Below are 20126 nucleotides of genomic sequence, written 5' to 3'. Positions count from 1 at the left end.
ACTAACTATACTGAGGGCACGCCTGACTGAGTGTTATGCATCGTTGTACCCTCCAACCTTCTGCCCCTCCAATCTATCGGCTGTCGGATTTTGGGTGAGGGGGGTGGAAGATGGTCTCTCATGATCTCTTCGGTCATAGTTGGTCCAAAAGCGAGTCTTCGACAATGATAGCGTTGTGACCATTAGCGGTAAAGCTTTCGATGTGCCTTGTCTCTGGTGATGCATGCTCATTGTCCATCCGAACCCTATTATACCCTCAGCATCGCTCACTGAGTGAGCGAGGTCAACTTGCATTCACCAATATGATGATCAAACGAAATGCCATACTGCCTTGCGAGAAAAATCCACATCACCTATCAATTTTCTTATTCATTGGAGCCATCACTTCAGGAGATGGATCTTCTGCATCGGATGGTTGAGATTCAAGCTTTGCAGCAGCCTGCAGCACTCGGTCTTGGAAAGATCTAATAATGAGGGTGTGGTTGGAAGTCCAATGCCATTGGTTTATAACTTCCCAGCCATCCATGACAGTGCCTGAGCTCCAAGTCTGACAGGATCCAGCAACAACCTTCAAGAAATATTTTCATTAGAAGAACAAGTAATTGATGTCGAAGTTTTGCTGAAATCTGAATAAACAGTTACGAAGATAAAGAACCCTAATCCTTAATCCATGATTAAGATAGTAACTATGCAAAATTATGTAAAATATAGTTGACAAGTTAGTCAGCAGCTAGCTTATATATGACTCAAGCAGGAGAGGAAGAAGGAAGGTTAAGGGCATATAATTCTACTGAATGCAAATGACTGATAGTTTAAATGACACTTTCGATTCTCCAGCTCATAAGATCTATTTAATTCCCTTCCCATCGCGGACAAAGAAAACATGCCACCCTAGCAAATAAGGGAAAGATTTATAAGAAATCTTTTTAGGCGAAATTTATGAAATTTTTTATTAAAATAATTAAATAAAAAATAAAAATCGATAAATTAAAAGATTTCGTTTCATAGATTAAATGTGTAAAAATTTTTAAAGTTTTTTTTTATATATTTTTAGATAAATATTTTTAATAAAAATATTGATAAAATTTTAACTTTTAAATAAATATCGATTAAATTTAAATTATAAATAATATTTTTAATAATTATTTTACATATTATTAATTTTTACATCAAATTTTATCAATCTATCAATTTAAATTTTTTATTAAAATTTTTATTAAATTGCTTTTAAGATGAACTTCACAAATATTATCTAAAAAATTTCATGTAAGTTTAGCCCAGAAAATAATGCTTTGGTCACGGTTATGAAAATTCATGACTTGTGAATTTTTTTTATTTTTATATTTTTGAAAAATAAAAAATATGAGTAAAAAGTGTTGGATAATAAAAAATAAAATAACTTTTTAGAAAATAAAAATAAAAATAAGTTGAAATATAAAAAAATATTTTCACTCATATTTTTTATTTTTCAAAAAAATAAAAACAGAAACTAATTCTATTTTCTAAAACAAACACTAATTAATAAAATTTCTAATAAAATTTCATTTTTTTTATTTTTTTTGTAAAATTTCACTATCTCATTTTCTAAAAATAAATTTTTAAAAAGTTAAATGATTTTGTGAAAATATATTTTCAAAAGTTATATGATTTTTTGAAATTTTATTTTTAAAAAATCATATAATTTTAAAAAATCTATTTTCGTCATATAACTTTTTAAAAATTTATTTTCAGTAATTTATAAAAAAATAAATAACTAATTTTTTTTATAAAAAAATAGATATAAAGAGTAAAAAGAGGGTGCAAAAAAATCCAATCTTTGAAAAAAAAAAAAAGACAAATACAAACCAAAGATCCTCAGAGGTGGCGATGAATCACTGGAAAACAGTTCCTGCACACAACCGCAGAAGATCTTTAATTCCTTTTTGGTCTTTTTAATATTTCTCCCATGTCTCCGGCACTTTTTTAAGTCTCCCCGTGTTTCTCGCTCCGATGTTCTAACTTTCCGGTCCGTTTATATACTTTTTAAAGTTTTTTTTTTTTTTTTCTTTTGGTTTTGATTTTCAATTTCATTAATAATAAAACCAAGTTCATAACATCTCCATTTCTCCTCTTATTGTTCGATTCCTTCATTTCCCAAAATTTCTCCTCATCTTCCTTCGTTTCATTTTCTTGCTCTTTTTTAGAGTTAATCACTTGATTAGTTAAATCTGAGAAAGTTTTTGATGCTTGATTTGATTTGAGATCGTAGTCAAAGAACATGAAATCAAGTGGTCTTCTTTGTTTCAGCTAAAAGTATTTTTAATTTTTTTTTTGCATGTTTTAGATCTCAAGAACAAGAAAAGCTGATTGTTCGTTGATTTATTGCTTCAGTGTAATTGACTCAGCTACATTCATAGGGAGTTTATTTCTCTTGGGATTTGATGGATTCATTGGTCGTTTCCACAATTTGTTCGTATAAGAGAAAAGTAGAGAATTTGACTCTTTTTTCTAGGTTTAATTTTGTTTGAACAGATTATTGAACATTTGGGATTTTCAGGAAGTTTTTAGTCAGTAGTTTCATTTGGAGCGCATGGAATCACCAGGTGATCACAATTTTTTATTTATTTCTTTGGGTTAATCGTGTTTTCAATGGCTAGTTAAATCAGATTTAGTCTGTTAGCTGATTGTGTGTCTGGTTTTACTTGTAGTTGGTGGTTCAAGAAGCACATCTGTTGTTGTGGTAACGTTGGATACAGGTGAAGTTTATATTGTTGTTACCTTGTCTACTAGGAACGACACTCAGGTGATTTATGTTGATCCGACAACTGGGGTGCTATGCTATCATGGGAAGTTTGGTTTTGATGTTTTTAGGTCTGAGAATGAAGCTTTAGATTATGTTATCAATGGATCACCCTGGCAGTGTAAGAGTAAAATTCATGCCAGGGCAATATTGGGTTATGCCGCCTTGGGAAGCTATGGATTACTTCTTGTTGCTACAAAGTTAGCTTCCAGCATTCCCTATTTGCCTGGTGGGGGATGTGTGTTTACAGTCATGGAGAGTCAATGGATCAAAATACCACTTCAGAATCCTCAACCCCAGGGTAAAGGAGAAGTAAAGAATGTACAAGAATTGACTGAGCTCGACATTGATGGTAAGCACTACTTTTGTGAGACAAGAGATATCACTCGACCTTTTCCAAGTCGCATGTCCCTGCTCAGCCCTGATGACGAATTTGTTTGGAATGGATGGCTTTCAATGCCTTTTAAAAGCATTGGGTTAACACAACACTGTGTCATTCTTCTGCAGGTTTTGCTTCATACTCAGTATCTTCAATTTAATGCTCATCTGGTTGTTTTTGGTTTTTTAATCCAGTTTCTTTCTAGATATAAGATTTACTGGTTTCCTGTCTCTATATCTGGTAGTAAAATGTTCTAGTTGTGCATTATATGCCCATGATTATTTGTTGTTACATGCTCCTTATGTATGTACTCGGCGCTGTATGCATGATGGGGCATTGCATGATATTGATAATTGATGCCAAATTGTTGAGCGGAGACTGACTTTTTCTTGTTTGTTACAATAGGATTTTATTTCCTTTTTGACCAGCATTTTCTATGAGTTTTCTTCAACAGGACAATATATAGAATTCTGCTTTGGTGATTAATACAATATATGCATCACCTAAGGTAAAAAATAGGCTAGTTAGAGTGTTCAGGCTAATTGGTAGAATTATTGGGCAGGAAATCCATGGGAGATTGTGAGAAGAATTTATGTCTGTTAAAGGATTTGGTATTCTATTTAATTGCGGGTAAGAAAACCCATTTATTGTCTGGTATCCTGAACAGGAATTTTCATCCTGAAGTTGGATTCTATGATTTGTATAAGGGGTCTATGTTGGTTTTAGATTCAGTTATACGTTAGCAGTAGTGCTGAAAATTAGTAGACAAGTTATAGGCTTTAGGCCTAGATTTCCTAGGTTTCATTGCTAAGGTCCCAAAGGCTCATAGCCAGGTTTAGTGTTGCTTCACAGTCCCAAAGAACTGATGATTGCTCAAAAATTGTTCTCTATCTTTTGAAAGAACATTTTTAGGTTACATTAGTGCTGAAATTAAGTAGATAAGGTTCTAGGCATTAGGGCTAGATTTCCTAGGTGTTTATAATGTCCGAAAGACTCTCATAGCCAGAGTTAGGGTTGCTTCACACAATCCTAAAGAACAGTTAGTTGCTTAAAAATTGCTCTCTATCTATTTAAAAAAGTTGCATGCACATACGTTGTCTTCAAGCAATCATAATCCTGCTATAAACAGGGGGGGGGGGTGTTAACCCAAACCTACTAAAACTTGACATCTGTGATAGAAACTTCCGAGATTGACTTAAAACCACTTCTAAATGATAAATAAAAACATGATACCCTACATGCCTTAAATTTTGAATCAAAGCTTCGGATCAGATGTCTTGAAAGTTCTGCCTAATTAACTCTAAAATTAAATAAGCTGATGCAGTTAAATTTGCTACATCCGGACCTGAAAGAGGCATAAATCAGTCACACATCAAATGACTAGAATTTCTTATTTTCTTAATAATCCAGACTCTTCTTTACATCTTTGTTTTGTGTACCGTTGTTTATAATGACGCATAAGATTGTTCTCTTTTTCTTCTCTCATTGCTATTATTTGTTCCTTTTGAAATAATTTGTGCACATAAAATTCATGATTAGAAAAAGTTTTGGGTTAATTTCTTTTGTTAGTTGTGGGGGTGGGGGTACCTTTCATATATGCTTACTTGTTTTCTCCTAGGTTCCTAGCTATTTTTTCTGGTTAACTGTGTTTAACAATTCTTGATACCGTAAGGAGCGTGAGCATCTAAAAAGCATACCGATTGATCTATTTTATCCCCTCATCTTTATTTCCTAAACTTATAAGCTTACGACTATATTATAGAATCCTGTTCAAGCATTTTTCTCATCTGTAATTGTTTATGCCTCCCCTTTGCCGTCCCTATTACCTGTGTTTGGATTGTCGAACTTGTATTTACTTACATTCTCTGCCTAACCTTCTTTATTAATGGTTTATCAGTGTTGACAACATGATGATATAATGTCTTAATACTTTAATTCTGCTTTCTTACTTGATATTAATGTATAGGGGTTTGCAGAAAGTCGAAGTTTTGGTAGTTCAGGTCAGGTAGAAGGGATTGTTGCTCTTACAGCTCGTCGAAGTAGGCTGCATCCTGGTACTCGGTACTTGGCTAGGGGTATAAATTCATGTTTTAGCACAGGTAAGATAATCTATTTTCTGTCTTAAAACAGATTAAGATAATCGATTTATCTGTCTTAAAACAGATTTCGTTTCTTCTAGAATTTTTCCGAGTTTTTGTTATTCTTAAAAATTATTGTTTTTTTTGACCCAAATATTTAAACACGATCACTAATTGTAACTGCTCTTTTCTTTATTCACTTTTTTTTTTTTTTTCAATTTAGTGTCCTATGTTGAATTGACTTATCTATCTAGCTTGCAGTGCATAGTTGTATTGTTTCTTTGGGCTACAATGATCAGTAGTTATCCACACAAGTAACATGTGTGGGATGTGGCATACCCCACGTTGTTAAGAGTCTTGCTTTGTATGTGTTTTCTGCTTTATGTGGCATAATTGGTTTGATAATCTTTTGTCGATACTTTCCTTGATCTGTGCTAAATATTCTGAGCAACCAGAATGAAAACTGTGGAAGATAGTTCAAGACGTGTGTAAAGTTGCAACCCTGAATTCATTTGGATCCAAATAAATAATTGAACCTTCTTTTCAAGTGTTTCCATCCTACTATTGCATGTAATCTCATGTAGATGTAAGCTTCTGTATTCTCATTTAAATTAACTTCTTTTTCATCTCATTTTGCATCACTATTCATTTTATCCTGACTTTCATCTCGGTGTTGTTTGTTACTGCATGAATTTTCTTGTAACTTATAAAAAATGTTCATATTTATAGGGAATGAAGTAGAATGTGAACAACTTGTATATGTGCCTAAAAGGGCTGGTCAGAGTGTACCTTTTAACACATACATTTGGCGACGGGGCACAATACCAATCTGGTGGGGTGCAGAATTAAAGATCACTGCTGCTGAAGCAGAAATTTATGTTTCAGATAACCCTTATAAAGGAAGTTCACAGTACTATGAAAGATTAAGTAAACGATATGATGCTCGCAACTTAGATGTTGGTATTGGGGAAAATCAGAAGAAAAAGGCTTTTGTTCCAATTGTATGTGTCAACTTGCTTCGAAATGGAGAAGGAAAGTCCGAATGCATTTTAGTTCAGCATTTTGAGATATTAGTAGACCATATTAAATCCACTGGAAAACTTCCTTATACTCGAATTCATTTAATAAATTATGATTGGCATGCCCGGATAAAGTTACAAGGTGAACAACAAACAATTGAAGAATTGTGGAAACTTCTAAAAGCCCCCACTCTGGTTATAGGCATTTCTGAAGGTGATTATTTGCCTTCACGACTGCGACTTAAAGATTGCAGAGGTGAAATCATCAACAATGATGACTTTGAAGGGGCTTTCTGCTTAAGATCCCATCAAAATGGTGTGTTACGTTTCAATTGTGCAGATTCTTTGGATAGAACCAATGCTGCTAGTTACTTTGGGGCACTGCAAGTGTTTGTTGAGCAGTGTAGGCGGCTTGGGATATCTCTTGACAGTAATTTGGCATATGGTTACCAGTCTGTTAATAACTATGGTGGTTATACTGCTCCACTCCCACCTGGCTGGGAGAAACGATCTGATGCAGTAACAGGGAAAACTTATTTTATTGATCACAATACGAGGACCACAACATGGAATCATCCATGCCCAGATAAACCATGGAAGAGATTTGACATGACATTTGATGAGTTCAAGAGATCGACAATTTTATCACCTGTATCTCAGCTAGCAGATCTTTTCCTGCTTGCTGGTGATATCCATGCAACACTATATACAGGCTCCAAAGCCATGCATAGCCAAATTCTAAGCATATTCAATGAAGAAACAGGAAAATTCAAGCAGTTTTCTGCGGCACAAAATGTGAAAATCACTCTTCAAAGGAGATATAAAAATGCACTTGTGGATAGTTCTCGTCAAAAGCAGTTGGAGATGTTCCTTGGGATAAGGCTTTTCAAGCATCTTCCATCTGTTCCTGTTCAACCTCTGCATGTATGTAATTCTAGTGTGTGTCTAGGTTTCAGGTTTATTGTTACAATCTGACTGTGGTGATGGCTCTGTACTGTCCCTGACTTTTTAGTAAATGTTTGATTATCCATCAATCTTTTCTTTTTACTTTAAATGTTTTTTTTTTTTTTTGACAATTTAGCTTTAGCCTTTAAATAGATAAAAGAAACTTTATCAAACAATTGAATGTGGCCTTGGATACTAAACTCTGTTGCCGAAACCAAACTCTTTTCTTTCTTGTGAGCTACTTTCTGTGCTAATTGGTTATTGAATGACAGTAAGCCAATAAGTTAGTACATGGCTTCGGTATTAATTTTTAATAAATGCTGTTGAAAATATTGAGTTTGTTGTTTAGATTACTTTACACATTCCTTGGAAGATAAGCAGTTTTTAACTTATTTATTACAGTTTTTGTTTTAAATGAACATTTTTCCTCATAAGGAATTTTATGCTTGTTTAAAACCAGTATTCAATTTGAAAACAAAGTTATAGTTGATTTTGCTGTCTATATGTTCCAGTCTATATCACTTATCATACTGTTCATCACAGGTACTTTCTCGACCATCTGGTTTCTTTCTTAAGCCTGTTGGCAGTATGTTCCCAACCTCTAATGGTGGAGCGAGTCTACTGAGTTTCAAGGAAAAGGATCTAATATGGGTACTTACAGTTTTCCTCTTCATCATCTAGGAAAAAGATATTGTAACTTAGCAATTGTTGTTTGCATGGAGATATTATTCGCCCTTCTTTATATTGTTGTTTTTTATCTTTATCTGAACGCATGCATCTACTGTCTTGCAGATTTGTCCCCAGGCTGCTGATGTTGTTGAACTTTTTATCTATCTGAGTGAACCCTGCCATATCTGTCAGCTGCTACTTACGGTTTCACATGGTGCGGATGATTCAACTTATCCTTCAACTGTTGATGTGAGGACAGGGCGCAACCTAGATGGGCTTAAACTGGTTGTTGAGGTTCGCTCACTTTTATTGTCACTCTCCTCAAGTTTTCCAGGACACTTTGCCTTATGTGATTGTAGTTTAATGTGTCTGCCTTGAAAATTTTATTAACTTGTTTTAAATTCCTCTCTCACAAAGTTTCCTCCTAAAATGGCATGGTTTTTCCATCCTTGCTGATTTATTTGAGTTTGAATAGTGTTCTAATCCTATTTTGGATGGGTTAACAGGGGGCTTTCATTCCCCAGTGTGGAAATGGGACAAATCTTCTGATTCCCTTATCAGGCCCAATTAGTGCAGAGGACATGGCTGTAACTGGAGCTGGTGCACGCCTTCATGATCAAGTTACATCTCCTCTATCATTATTGTATGATTTTGAAGAATTAGAGGGAGAATTGGACTTTCTTACCCGTGTAGTGGCACTTACATTTTATCCTGCTGCTTCTGGGAGTCCTATGACTCTTGGTGAGGTAAAAGTAGTTCTCAGAGATTTGTTGCTTGATGTATTTTTTATCTTTTATTCTAAATTTGGATCTTTATTGCATAATTAATGTGTCTGCTGGACAGGGTGCCATGTGCATGTATTGAAAATTTGAAGTAGAGGTTTAGCGATGGATGAATAAAAGTAATAGGAAACCACAGGAAAGAGATTGCACAATGATTAGTTTTGCTCTGAATTTTTTACTTTATTTTTTTTTTCATGTGAGATCAGAAGGGTGTTGGAGAGAAATTAGAGCTGTTAATGGAGTAGACAACTCAAGCAAGAAACTTTGTTGATGTGGTTATGGAAATCTTTATACTTTTCATAGCCATAGGGAGAAACTGCAGTTAACATTACTGTGTCATTTCCTTCTCTTAGATAAAATCTCTCTCTCTGTTCATTAGCAGTTGCCTTGACCTGACAATTCTGAATAGTAATTCTAATTTCCTTCTCCCACCCTCCTTAATTTGTTTCATTCTTCTTTTTAGTTTGATTTAAGCAGTGGGGTTTTCTAGTGCTGCCGAATCATTCTGTATGTATTAAAATTTTTTATAGGTAGAAATCCTTGGAGTTTCTCTCCCCTGGAATGGAGTATTTGCTAATGAAGGGTATGGTGCCAGACTAACTGAGCTTGCAAAGAAATTTCAAAAGGAAACCAATCCTTTTTTGTCTGGTTTGGACACAAACCCAGTTTCTGGCACTTCTCCACCCAATGAAGCTTTGTCAACATTAGCAAGACAAGGTTCTGCCAATGATTGGATTGACCTATTAACTGGAGGTGATGTGTTTTCTGAATCTGTTTCTCAGCCAGTTACAGAAAATGCTGCTTACAAGGGAGGTGATTTGCTTGATTTTCTGGACCAAGCTGTTGTTGACTGTCATGGCCCTGAAACTGATCATAAATCCTCGACACCACAGAAAGGGAGTCCTCAAGAGAGTGGTACCCAAAAGTACATAAACTGTCTAAAATCCCTTACAGGGCCCAATATGGTATGTGACTACTTGTTGCTTCTATGTTTCCTTGACCTCATATGTTTGGGAAAAACTGATGGAAAGCCTAAATATGAATAAGACCCTATTGAAACCCTAACATTGGTCCTCCATGAAGTTATTCTCTCCATGAGAAATTGAATGCTACTTATGATTCCTTCTTGTCTCCATTTATTTTTCAACTTTTGTCATTTATGTTTCTTGATCATGTGATTGCTCTCTGTGCTATAATGAGTTTACTGATGCATTTTTTTTTTTTTTCGAAATCATATGTTACAAATAGAATGTAAATAGGAATTGGTCACGGAAAGAGCATACTGGGATGATATTCCCATAGTTATCATATCTGTATTGAACATCATATCTGATTTGAGATTTGCTCAATGGTTTATTGGTTCAATTTATGTATATATGCAAATGAGGGAATGTGACAATATAGAGCTTTAGATTTCTGTTCTCTGGATCCTTTTGCATCTTTTATGTGGAATGATCTCTAAAGCCTCAATTATTCAATGTGAATTTGCTATTTTAGCTGATTCTCCCGTCCCCATCCCCAACAGTCCTTTGCTGATGATTAATAATATTAACTAAAATTACTGCAAAACTCCAATTTTAGCATATTAGTAGAGTAGACTCAAGAAAGACATCCAAATGTCTAAACTAGCAATTTGTAGAACCTTGAAAACGATTCAGAAAGCTAGAATTGATCTTCAATGTGAATAATTTGCTAAATTAAAATCTCTAGAGCGTCTCCCCCTCTATAAACTCTGCAATAGATTTGCTGAGTTTTTTTTTTTTTTTTAAATTTATTGTCACAATCATTTTGAGCTTTTCCTTTAACTTTTCTGCAATTAGCTAGAAGCTACCAGTTTGTTCAAAGCATAACCCAACTAATAACAAAAATGGGAATAAGGCAAAAAACGATATATCTACGGGCTGCAGTTCCCTGTTTATCTGAATTGCAGCATCTCATCTCAATTAAGCAGTAAAATGTTATGTATATGCCACCTTTTCCTCTTGGAATTTCACTTGAAAAATGCTTACTGCATTGGCTTTCAATATTTATTTTTGTGGGTGTAGCATGATTTAAATGCATATATTGTCATTTTTGAGGATTAGAGAATATATATTCTACTTGTTACATTAACTCAAGATAGATAAAACTTGCCTGTTCAATTTAACTAATTTTGCAGGAAAGAAAGCTAGACTTCCTCGAAGCAATGAAATTGGAAATTGAACGCCTACAGCTTAATCTTTCTGCAGCTGAAAGAGATAGAGCCTTGTTGTCTATTGGAACTGATCCAGCTACTGTAAATCCAAATTTTTTGCTTGATGAATCATACATGGCAAGATTATGCAGGGTAGCAAGCACCCTTGCATTGCTTGGGCAAGCTGTTCTTGAGGACAAGATTAATGGCACTATTGGTCTTGGGAAGTTCGAGGATAGTGTTATAGATTTCTGGAACATTAATAGAATAGGGCATAGCTGTTCTGGTGGTATGTGTGAAGTGCAGACTGAGACTAAGGCAACTCTATCTGCTTCCTCGATGGTGTCATCTACAGAAGGTTCAAAATCTGTATTCTTGTGTTCTCAATGTCAGAGAAAGGCTTGTCGAGCTTGTTGTGCAGGGAGAGGAGCCCTTCTTCTGCCAAATTATACAAGGGAAGTGACTAATTATAATGGTTTGTCAAGTCATGGTAGCCAAGTTGATCTCTCTACAAATCGTTCAGTGACACTGGACAGTGTTATTTGCAAGCAGTGCTGTCATGAGATAATTCTTGCTGCGTTGGTCTTGGACTATGTTAGGGTCTTGATTAGCTCACGAAGAAGAGCACGTGCTGATAGTGCAGCGTATAAAGCTTTGGACGAAGTTACAGGGTCCTCATTCCTGCACAACATGTCTGACAGGAATCAGTCCTCTGGTAATCAGCAAGCTGTTAAAGTTTTGAAACAATTACTTGCTGGGGAGGAATCACTGGCTGAGTTTCCATTCGCCAGCTTTCTACACTCGGTATAACCTTGGCTTCTGTTTTAATATATTTATTACATTGTTCTTTCATCGATGCAATATCTAGATAAGTGAAATGGTTCTGTTGAAGTAACCAGGCTTCCTAAGTATTGACATGATAAAAGTTTGCTACTAATTATTTTTATTAGTTTGACTTAAATCAAGAAGGATATGGAGGTTTCTATCCTTTCCAACTGCTCATGCTTGTTGTCTACCATCTTTCCAAGCTATGAAATGCATTGTATCTTTCATCCTGTAATGATGATCTCATGCCTTATTAAAAATATGAACCTATTTGTACTTCATGCTTATTTGAATTCATGATTTGGGTTAACATATGGTACCTGAACTATAGTTAAATGTTCGATTTGATACCTAAAGTTCAAAACTTTGCAATTAGGTACTTGAACTCCGCTTCCATTAATCATGGTTCACATTCCACTAACTCTGTTAGCATAAAGTGTGATGTTTCTCCAATGGCCAATAAAAACTGTACAGCTGGTGCATTTCAATAGGCTATTGGGGGCATGCCAGGCTTGCTCCTAAAGGAGTCAGGGAAATGTGCAATGTTTTTAATGGAAGCAAAATTTGAGCATCTAATTATGTATTTTTAAACTTTAGGTACCAAATCGAACATTTTACTATACTTTGGTAAGCAAATGCATTTGTATATTTTTAAAATTTAGGTACCAAATCGAACATTTGACTATACTTTGGTAACCAAATGCATTAACTCTATTTTTATTAGTGGCACATCTATTCTTCTTGATAGTTGAATTAATTAGGAAAGTTATTCTTTCCACTAGAAAAAGACTAGGCATGCATTTTAACTGCATTGCCCCTTTTACCCATCATTACTTGAATTTTGTAGCAAAAGCTTTTAAAATAAGTTCATGTTATTGTCAGTAAATTTACTATATAGAAAATTGAAACAAAAATGATAAATTGAAACTTTTCTCCCTTTTACCAATGTCAAACTAGTTTATTATTGCAGTCTAATAATAGACATGTCTAGAAAGTCAGGCTGGCGATATAGAAAAAATATAATGCTTTAATATTCATTGAGAATACTTTAGTAAACTTAAGGAATAAGTATATTTGGGTACTACTATGTAATCTTCATGGTACAAGATTTGTGCTTCATATTTTGTAGAGAAACATGTTGAGATGTTTTCATTTAGTTTTTCTTGGTATCTAATCACTTACAATGAAACTGTAGGTTGAGACAGCTACAGATTCAGCACCATTCTTGTCATTACTCACTCCACTGGATTCTGGATCACGACATTCTTATTGGAAGGCTCCCCCTAATACTACTTCTTCTGAATTTGTTATTGTTCTTGGCACACTTTCAGATGTCAGTGGAGTCATATTGCTTGTAAGTCCATGTGGTTATTCTGAAGCTGATGCTCCCATAGTAAGTGTACCCATCTTCTTGCTGTATTCTTGACTTGTTAAAGTAAATGGCTAAGGTCTAGTGGTGTCCATAGAGAAGCCTTATATATGTATGTATCATTCTTAGAAGCAACTTTAAATTAATATATATATATTCTCAATTATGTTTCACTCCCATATGCAAAGGTTGAATTTCTGTTATACTTTTAAATTAGTAACTCTTATCAGTTATGTTTAACTCCAGAAAATGTTGTGCTTAGTTACACAGGCCCTTTTTAACATGCTACTCCTTTTTCAATGTCATTCTAGCATCAAAAGCACATTAGAATGCATGGATTCTACCTCCCTGACAGTTATGTTGCCCAGACTCTGGTATATGGTTATGTGACCCATGACACCTTTCCTGGTATACATGTTGGGCACAGTACTTTATGAAAATGAAGAGTCAGAACAGCATAGTTTAACAAAGATAACACGGCTGATTGTCAATGAAACGAATTTTTTGCTAACTAATGAATGCTTGCAAGATGGAACTATAATGAGCTTCAAGCAGGAATATTTAACCAATTAACCAAATATTAGTGTAAGTTAATAATATATTCATTATGGTGTGTCTTGTACTATCTTCATAGTGTCATATGGATGTCTTTTGTACTTAACCACATATATGTCCTTACTCTGTGTGTGTGTATGTGTTATTTCTCTGGATTTTAGACAATTAAACTTCTTAGGCTGTACTTTAAGTGTTTCTAACTGACTCAACTAAGTGTGCTAATATTGTGCACTTGACTTCACTTATTGGTACTAAACACTTTACTGTAACTATGTCAATGTCTATAAATAAGGAATGGATTTGATTTTGTCTTAATATATGTGAAAGCCCTTTGAGCTTGAGCTACAGTGGGAGGTAGCCGTCTCCAATGCTATAAATCCCCATTTCCCTCTCTAAGATTCAGACCAAAGACATCTAATTAAGAAATGGATTTGATATTATGGCTCAGAATGCTCTAGATATGCTTTCTTCAAGCTATTGTCTTTCACAAATATTAAATTCTCAATCTTTTTTGCTTTAATTCTTAAAATTTTCTTATTAAAGTAAGGTTAGATGCAAGATAGTAATTTAGTTAGCTACAAATTGAAGCATTAGAATCTTATCAAATGAGTTGATTGGAACTATATGTTTGTCATGTGTAACGTAATTATTCATATTGTTTGGATATGTTGAATAAATGAGCTGCATTTTTTTTCCCTTACAGTTGTGGTGCCCTCTTATTTCTGTCATTCATACTATATTCTTCCATATTGTATAGCTACAGAGGGTATTATGCTTTTATCAATTGGATCATTTCTTTTTGTATTCTGTTTCAATATGTCTGTATCATGTTGTTTCATTGCTTCCTGTGTCATAGGCCTTGAGTTTCTTTTCCTGTTGTCCAGCAATATTGATTCAGGTTTCTTTTCTGCAATAAAAGGTAGCCCTTGTAACTTTTATTAAGGTTATGCATTTTTTGAACAGTTTCTCCTATTATTAAACAGGTGCAAATTTGGGCGAGCAATAAAATACACAGGGAAGAAAGGTCCTGTGTAGGAAAATGGGATGTCCAGTCCCTGATTAGCTCTTCACCAGAACTTTATGGACCTGAAAAGTCAGTTAGAGAGGATAAGTTGCCTCGGCATATAAAATTTACTTTCAGGAATCCTGTTAGATGTCGCATCATTTGGATAACACTACGCCTTCAGCGGCCTGGTTCAAGCTCTGTTAATTTTGATAAAGACTTTAATTTCTTGTCTCTTGATGAAAATCCCTTTGCACAAGATACTCGACGTGCCTCTTTTGGAGGAGCAGTTGAATGTGATCCATGCCTTCATGCCAAACGAATAGTGGTAGCTGGAAGCCCTGTGAAAAAAGAGATAGGGTTTACATCGTCACAAAGCACTGACAAAATGAATTATAGAAACTGGTTGGACCAAGCTCCACAATTAAATAGATTCAAGGTAATAGTTTTGCTTCAGTGCTCTGTTTATGCTTCATTCCAGTGTTTTGCTCTACGTTCATACTATGTGTGCATTGCCTCCATTAATCCTTGTTCACTTTCAGGTTCCGATTGAGGTTGAGAGGCTAATGGACAATGATCTGGTCTTAGAGCAGTATCTTCCTCCTTCTTCACCAATGCTTGCTGGATTCCGACTGGATGCCTTCAATGCAATAAAGCCTCGAATTACCCATTCACCATCTTCAGATGTAGACATCTGGGATACATCAATAACATTTTTAGAAAACAGACATATCTCTCCAGCCGTTCTATATATTCAAGTATCTGCACTCCAGGTATCTGTTAGCCCTGCCTTTATGGTACTGCTTGTTAATTTTAAGCAGGGTAATTTATGGCAGTGAAAATACAATGAGGCGGCAACGTAATATAATTGTTACTGAAGCCTAATTTTAGATTTGAAAGAGATGGGGATGTGGAAAGTTGGAGAGAAAAGGGAGAGAAAATGGCTTGAGGGATTTGGCATTTTTTTTTTTTTTGTTTGCTCCTTCCTCTTTTGTCATCTTGGTGGGATAGATCAAAGATTGTTTGAGACTTCCTTTAACTTTTATCAACCTGTGGTTCACTCTTTCTTTTTCTAGAGGAATGCACATTCTAGTGAAATGAGACAAAGGAAAGATTCCTTGGTGGCTGAATCTAGCGAATCGGCAATATTTTCAATAAGTTCTAGTCTCTGCTAATGCTACATTTTAGCCCTAGTCTTCTCTAATCCTGGTTGTAGGTTCATATTATGAGTGAAATAATACTTATTTATTCAACTGTGCTTAAGGACAGAGAAATAGGCTGCCATGGCGCAAAGTGTTGCCACATTAATTAAGTAGAGAAATTGTTTTCATGCTGATTCATGCATGAGTCATGTTGCTGTTGCTTATTCTTGCTCAAATATATTTAGCATTTAGCATTTGTTGTGGTACCACTTTACACAGTTCATGTGATTGTTATTTCATATCCATTAAGCAGTTTGGGCCACTCTTTTACAATTATTTCTCTGAAAAAATTTACATATCTATATGGTATCCATGATTAAATTTTATTTTCTTAATGAAAATAATTCTGTTTCTGATTCCATAGAAACAAAACCTTGCCTGGAAAACTTACTAGAACAATTTTACAGGAAGGAATAGGATCCAACATGGTGACTATTGCCGAATACAGATTGCCAGAGGCCAAACCGGGAACAGCTATGTACTTCGATTTCCCTGGACAAATACAAACTCGCAGAATCTCATTCAAACTTCTAGGAGATGTTGCAGCATTTACGGACGAGCCAGCAGCCGAGCAGGATGATTCTGGTTTTAGAGCTCCACCGGTTGCAGCAGGCTTGTCTCTTTCAAATAGAATCAAGTTGTATTACTATGCTGATCCTTATGATCTTGGCAAGTGGGCAAGCCTTTCTGCAGTTTGACCTTACAAAAATGGCTCAGAAGTTTGAATTTGTTTTCATATTCATATTTTTTTGTTGTATAGTTTTAAAATTAACAGTCAAAGCCAATTGAAGTACTGAGATGAGTGCATGTATTTTTTTCTGGAAGCACGTAGGTTGATTTTTTCTTTTGCATGGATTCAGAATTCGTTTAATATTATAATAATTGAAGTTGATTGAGATCATAATTGTCAAATTTAATTGTATGTACGAGGTCAAATAAAATTTACAGTAAAAGAATTTATTTTCATTATAAAAACATATATTGAGATTTACAATTATCATTTTTTTTTCCTTTAGTAATTTTCAATCATAAAAATGTTATATTAGAAGGAAGAAGGCAATTTAATCTTATTCAACTTTATAACTTAAAAGAGATTTTGAATATATATATATATATATATATACACACGCGCGGACATTGCGTTGGTTCAGAGTTAGATTAAAATTTATAATTTGTTAAAAATAATAATTTAATGTTTGATCAAAACAAGAAATTTGATAAAATATATATAAAAAAATTGTATCAGATCAATTGATTTCGTTACTATTTTTAAAGGGGTGAAAAAAATAAAAAAAATGGAAGATGAAATTGTAGTGTTTTATATAAGGATCATGGGAGTTATTAAGTGTTATACAGTAAAAATTTACTTTTAAAATTTTAATATTTGTTGTGATCTTTAGTCATATAGTTGGAATCCGCTTGACAAAAACGTCAAGTTTTAAAAGTAAAAAAATTATGACGTTAAGCATTAAAAGTAAAAAAATTGTGATGTCTCGATCTTATATTAAAAAAAAATATATGGATATAGTATAATATATATAAAAAAAATTTAAATCTAAACTTGTGAGATACTTTTTATAAAATAAAATTATAAAATCTTTGAATCAAAATGAAAAATACCTTTAAATCGAGTATGAATCTTTACGACACAACAATTGACAATAATACTTTTAATTTTTTAAAGGTATTAAAAATTTAGTTGTAATTGTATCTATTTTAGATAAGATTCTTTTTTTATAGGTATGATAGATAGGACTCTTTTCTTATAAGTATGATTCAAATTGATCATTGTTGCTATCTAATCACGACTTTATATTACCTTGTATCATTCTTCAAAGTATCTTAATGATTTCATCCCCTTTTTGTTGTAAATTTTTACTTCTTGTAATGTGTTTGTTGTTACTTTGTTCTGCTGCCCGTTACCATTTCCAAGTACAGCTTTCCTCTGATATATCCTTTTCTCTGTATAATTGGATTGGACTGGAATCACCTTTTTTCATGGACCACTTGTTTAAATATATATGCTTCAAGCAATCAATTTTAGTTGACGCCTAAATTTCGATTTACGTCTCGTTTAATATTATTGTTGAAAGTAATTTTTACATTCAAAAACTGCTTTTAACCTAAACGTAATATTAAATAATAAAAAAAATTTAGCTTCTTAATCTATAAGCTTGGATTTTCAACCCAACCCAAGAAGGCTCCTTTGAGGAGCTTTTGCCGTGAAAAAGTACGTTTGAGATAAAAAAATTATTTTATTATCCTTATATTTATAATATTTTATAATTTTATACATATATTTTTAGATATTTCAATTACTTAAAGTATTTTTTTACAGTAATACCAAAAGATTTTTAATCACATTTTTCTTATCACACTTTTTAAATGCCTTTTTACCAACCCAAACTTTTTTTAATGTAACAGCAATGCTAAGCTGGCTTTTAATATAGTGGATTAGAGCTTTTGATTCACTGAAGTATGAAACTTTTGAGTCAATAGAATTTGCTTTCACATTAACAGGGACCTTAGGATGCTGGCTTGGACACCTCATAGTGACGAGAGGTTCGCCTGGTCCTCCGAGGACAGCAAGCAGCTTGATGCTGAGGTTCACCGCAAGTACATTAATGATGGCCATGTTGCTGCATATATGAAGGTGAAAAATGTTAAGAGGTTAGTTGAACGGCTACACACCCTTAATGCTGCAGCTGGTGTTGCTGATTCAGAGGATGAGGATTGAATGTAGCTTGCTGATCTCAATGAACTAAAATTTTTCCCTTCTTTTATTATACATGCTGCCATTGCAGTTTTATCCCAGAATTTGATTACTTTTCTGAAGGTTTTTTCTAGGACCTTTAGCAACTTATTTACATTTCATTTCATTTTTTCGCATAGGATTTCTACAATCTTATTAGATAGATTTAAATACGAAAATTATACAAAAAATATATCAAAGTAATATAACTCAAAATCTTAATAAAATTATTAACGAATGATAAACAAAAAAATATGTTATGTTTACTGCATAAACGAATTATGAGATAATAATTTTTAAAATAAACATGAGACGAATACGAAATAAATATGATATATATATTATATAAATATGAAATAAATTAAATATAGATATAAAATAAAATACAAAACAGTTATAATATAAATATGAAATAAATATGATATGATAAAAAAACAGAACTTGATAATAATATATGATTTTTGTGATGCATTTTTGTTTTAACTATGGAATTGACTATTCAAAATTTTTAACAAGGTTTCAAAATGAAAATTTGCTTTAATTTTTTATAAAAGGTTACTTGATTTTAATTAGTTTAAAACTTTAAATACAATATATCTGACTAGATAGTAGATTATAAAATGCCTTCAATCTCAAGGAGTAAACTAAAATAATGTAAAACTCTATTAAAATAAAAACTAAAAAAAAAAGAGTTTAAAATAAAGCCGAGCAAGCTGAAGAAAACAGGTCTCCATCTTTTTATGGTTTTTTTTTTTAATTTCTAATATGTCTTTAAATTTTTTTTGTTTTACTACTAACTTGGTTGAAAAAGATTTTATATATATAAATTATTTCGAATTCATAATTTTTAAATAAATTTTATTAAAAATTCAACTTAAAATTAATTAATAATAAATAAAAAAATTTAACTTGAATATAAAATTAAAAAAATTAAAAATTTATTAGATGTGATATAATCCATTTTATCATATCCCATCCTATATAGACAAAAATAAAAAAAGCCTTCCACGTGACAATTAGGAAAAGCTAATAAAAAAAAAATTTGGCTATGATATAATGGTAAATATTTAACTTAAAATTAAATGACAGTAAGTGAATTGATTTAATTTGAATATAAAATTATAAAAAATTAAAATTTTATTAAATATGAGATAATCAATTTTAACACTTTTTACTTTCTTATTTACTAAATTGAAGAGAACATTATATAAAATTTTTTTCGAATCCATAATCTCTTAAGTATAAACTCTAATAACATACTTACTCATCCAATAAATTATCACTTATGTTATCTGTTATGGTTGGAGATGGTATAACAGTTCAGTATGATACAGATAAAATGTAAGGATAAAACAGAGATACGATAGTTCATGCAAGGTCTACAAGAGGAGAACCTTATCGAGTCCCAACCAATGGATTTTCATTTCTGTTTACATCCAAACCCACAAACACTATCCATTCCAAGTTTCATTCTGCATCACAAAGGACAATGTTGTCTCAGTTTTTGTTTTTGTTTTTTTTAATTCAAACAATTCCCCCAGGGTTGATAAAGGGTGTCCACCCATTCAGTAACCCCTGTTCTAGCCAGTGCCAAAT

At 33.1% G+C, this 20126-nt stretch overlaps 1 protein-coding gene across 6 annotated transcripts; it reads left to right on the top strand.

Moving 5' to 3' along the window:
• Window positions 1-1964: 1964 nt before the first annotated feature.
• Window positions 1965-16674, top strand: LOC111288248 (putative phosphoinositide phosphatase SAC9). 6 transcript variants are annotated; one of them, XM_022879058.2, is made up of 14 exons: window positions 1965-2005; window positions 2537-2582; window positions 2688-3286; window positions 5125-5257; window positions 5966-7179; window positions 7744-7851; window positions 7993-8163; window positions 8376-8615; window positions 9182-9616; window positions 10810-11628; window positions 12845-13042; window positions 14557-15015; window positions 15119-15349; window positions 16186-16674. In XM_022879058.2, the coding sequence occupies exons 2-14, from the start codon at window positions 2570-2572 to the stop codon at window positions 16474-16476; spliced, it is 4911 nt and encodes a 1636-aa protein (XP_022734793.2). In that variant the 5' UTR covers window positions 1965-2005; window positions 2537-2569; the 3' UTR covers window positions 16477-16674. The 6 variants fall into 6 exon arrangements, with proteins under 6 accessions (XP_022734793.2, XP_022734791.2, XP_089615072.1 ...); XM_022879056.2 differs by having other exon boundaries at window positions 2371-2582; XM_089758946.1 differs by having other exon boundaries at window positions 2324-2582; window positions 5135-5257.
• Window positions 16675-20126: the final 3452 nt, after the last annotated feature.

The sequence above is a fragment of the Durio zibethinus genome, chromosome 4 (genome assembly GCF_047325235.1).
Source record: "Durio zibethinus cultivar Kanyao isolate XHJ-2024 chromosome 4, ASM4732523v1, whole genome shotgun sequence".
Taxonomy (NCBI): domain Eukaryota; kingdom Viridiplantae; phylum Streptophyta; class Magnoliopsida; order Malvales; family Malvaceae; genus Durio; species Durio zibethinus.
The sequence above is the reverse complement of the archived record's forward strand: the minus strand, read 5'-3'. Positions and strand labels throughout refer to the sequence as shown.

Coding starts and splice junctions, on each gene's coding strand:
- LOC111288248 (XM_022879058.2), top strand. Junction 8,164..8,375: donor GGCTTAAACTGGTTGTTGAG/GTTCGCTCACTT, acceptor ATGGGTTAACAG/GGGGCTTTCATTCCCCAGTG. Junction 9,617..10,809: donor CCCTTACAGGGCCCAATATG/GTATGTGACTAC, acceptor CTAATTTTGCAG/GAAAGAAAGCTAGACTTCCT.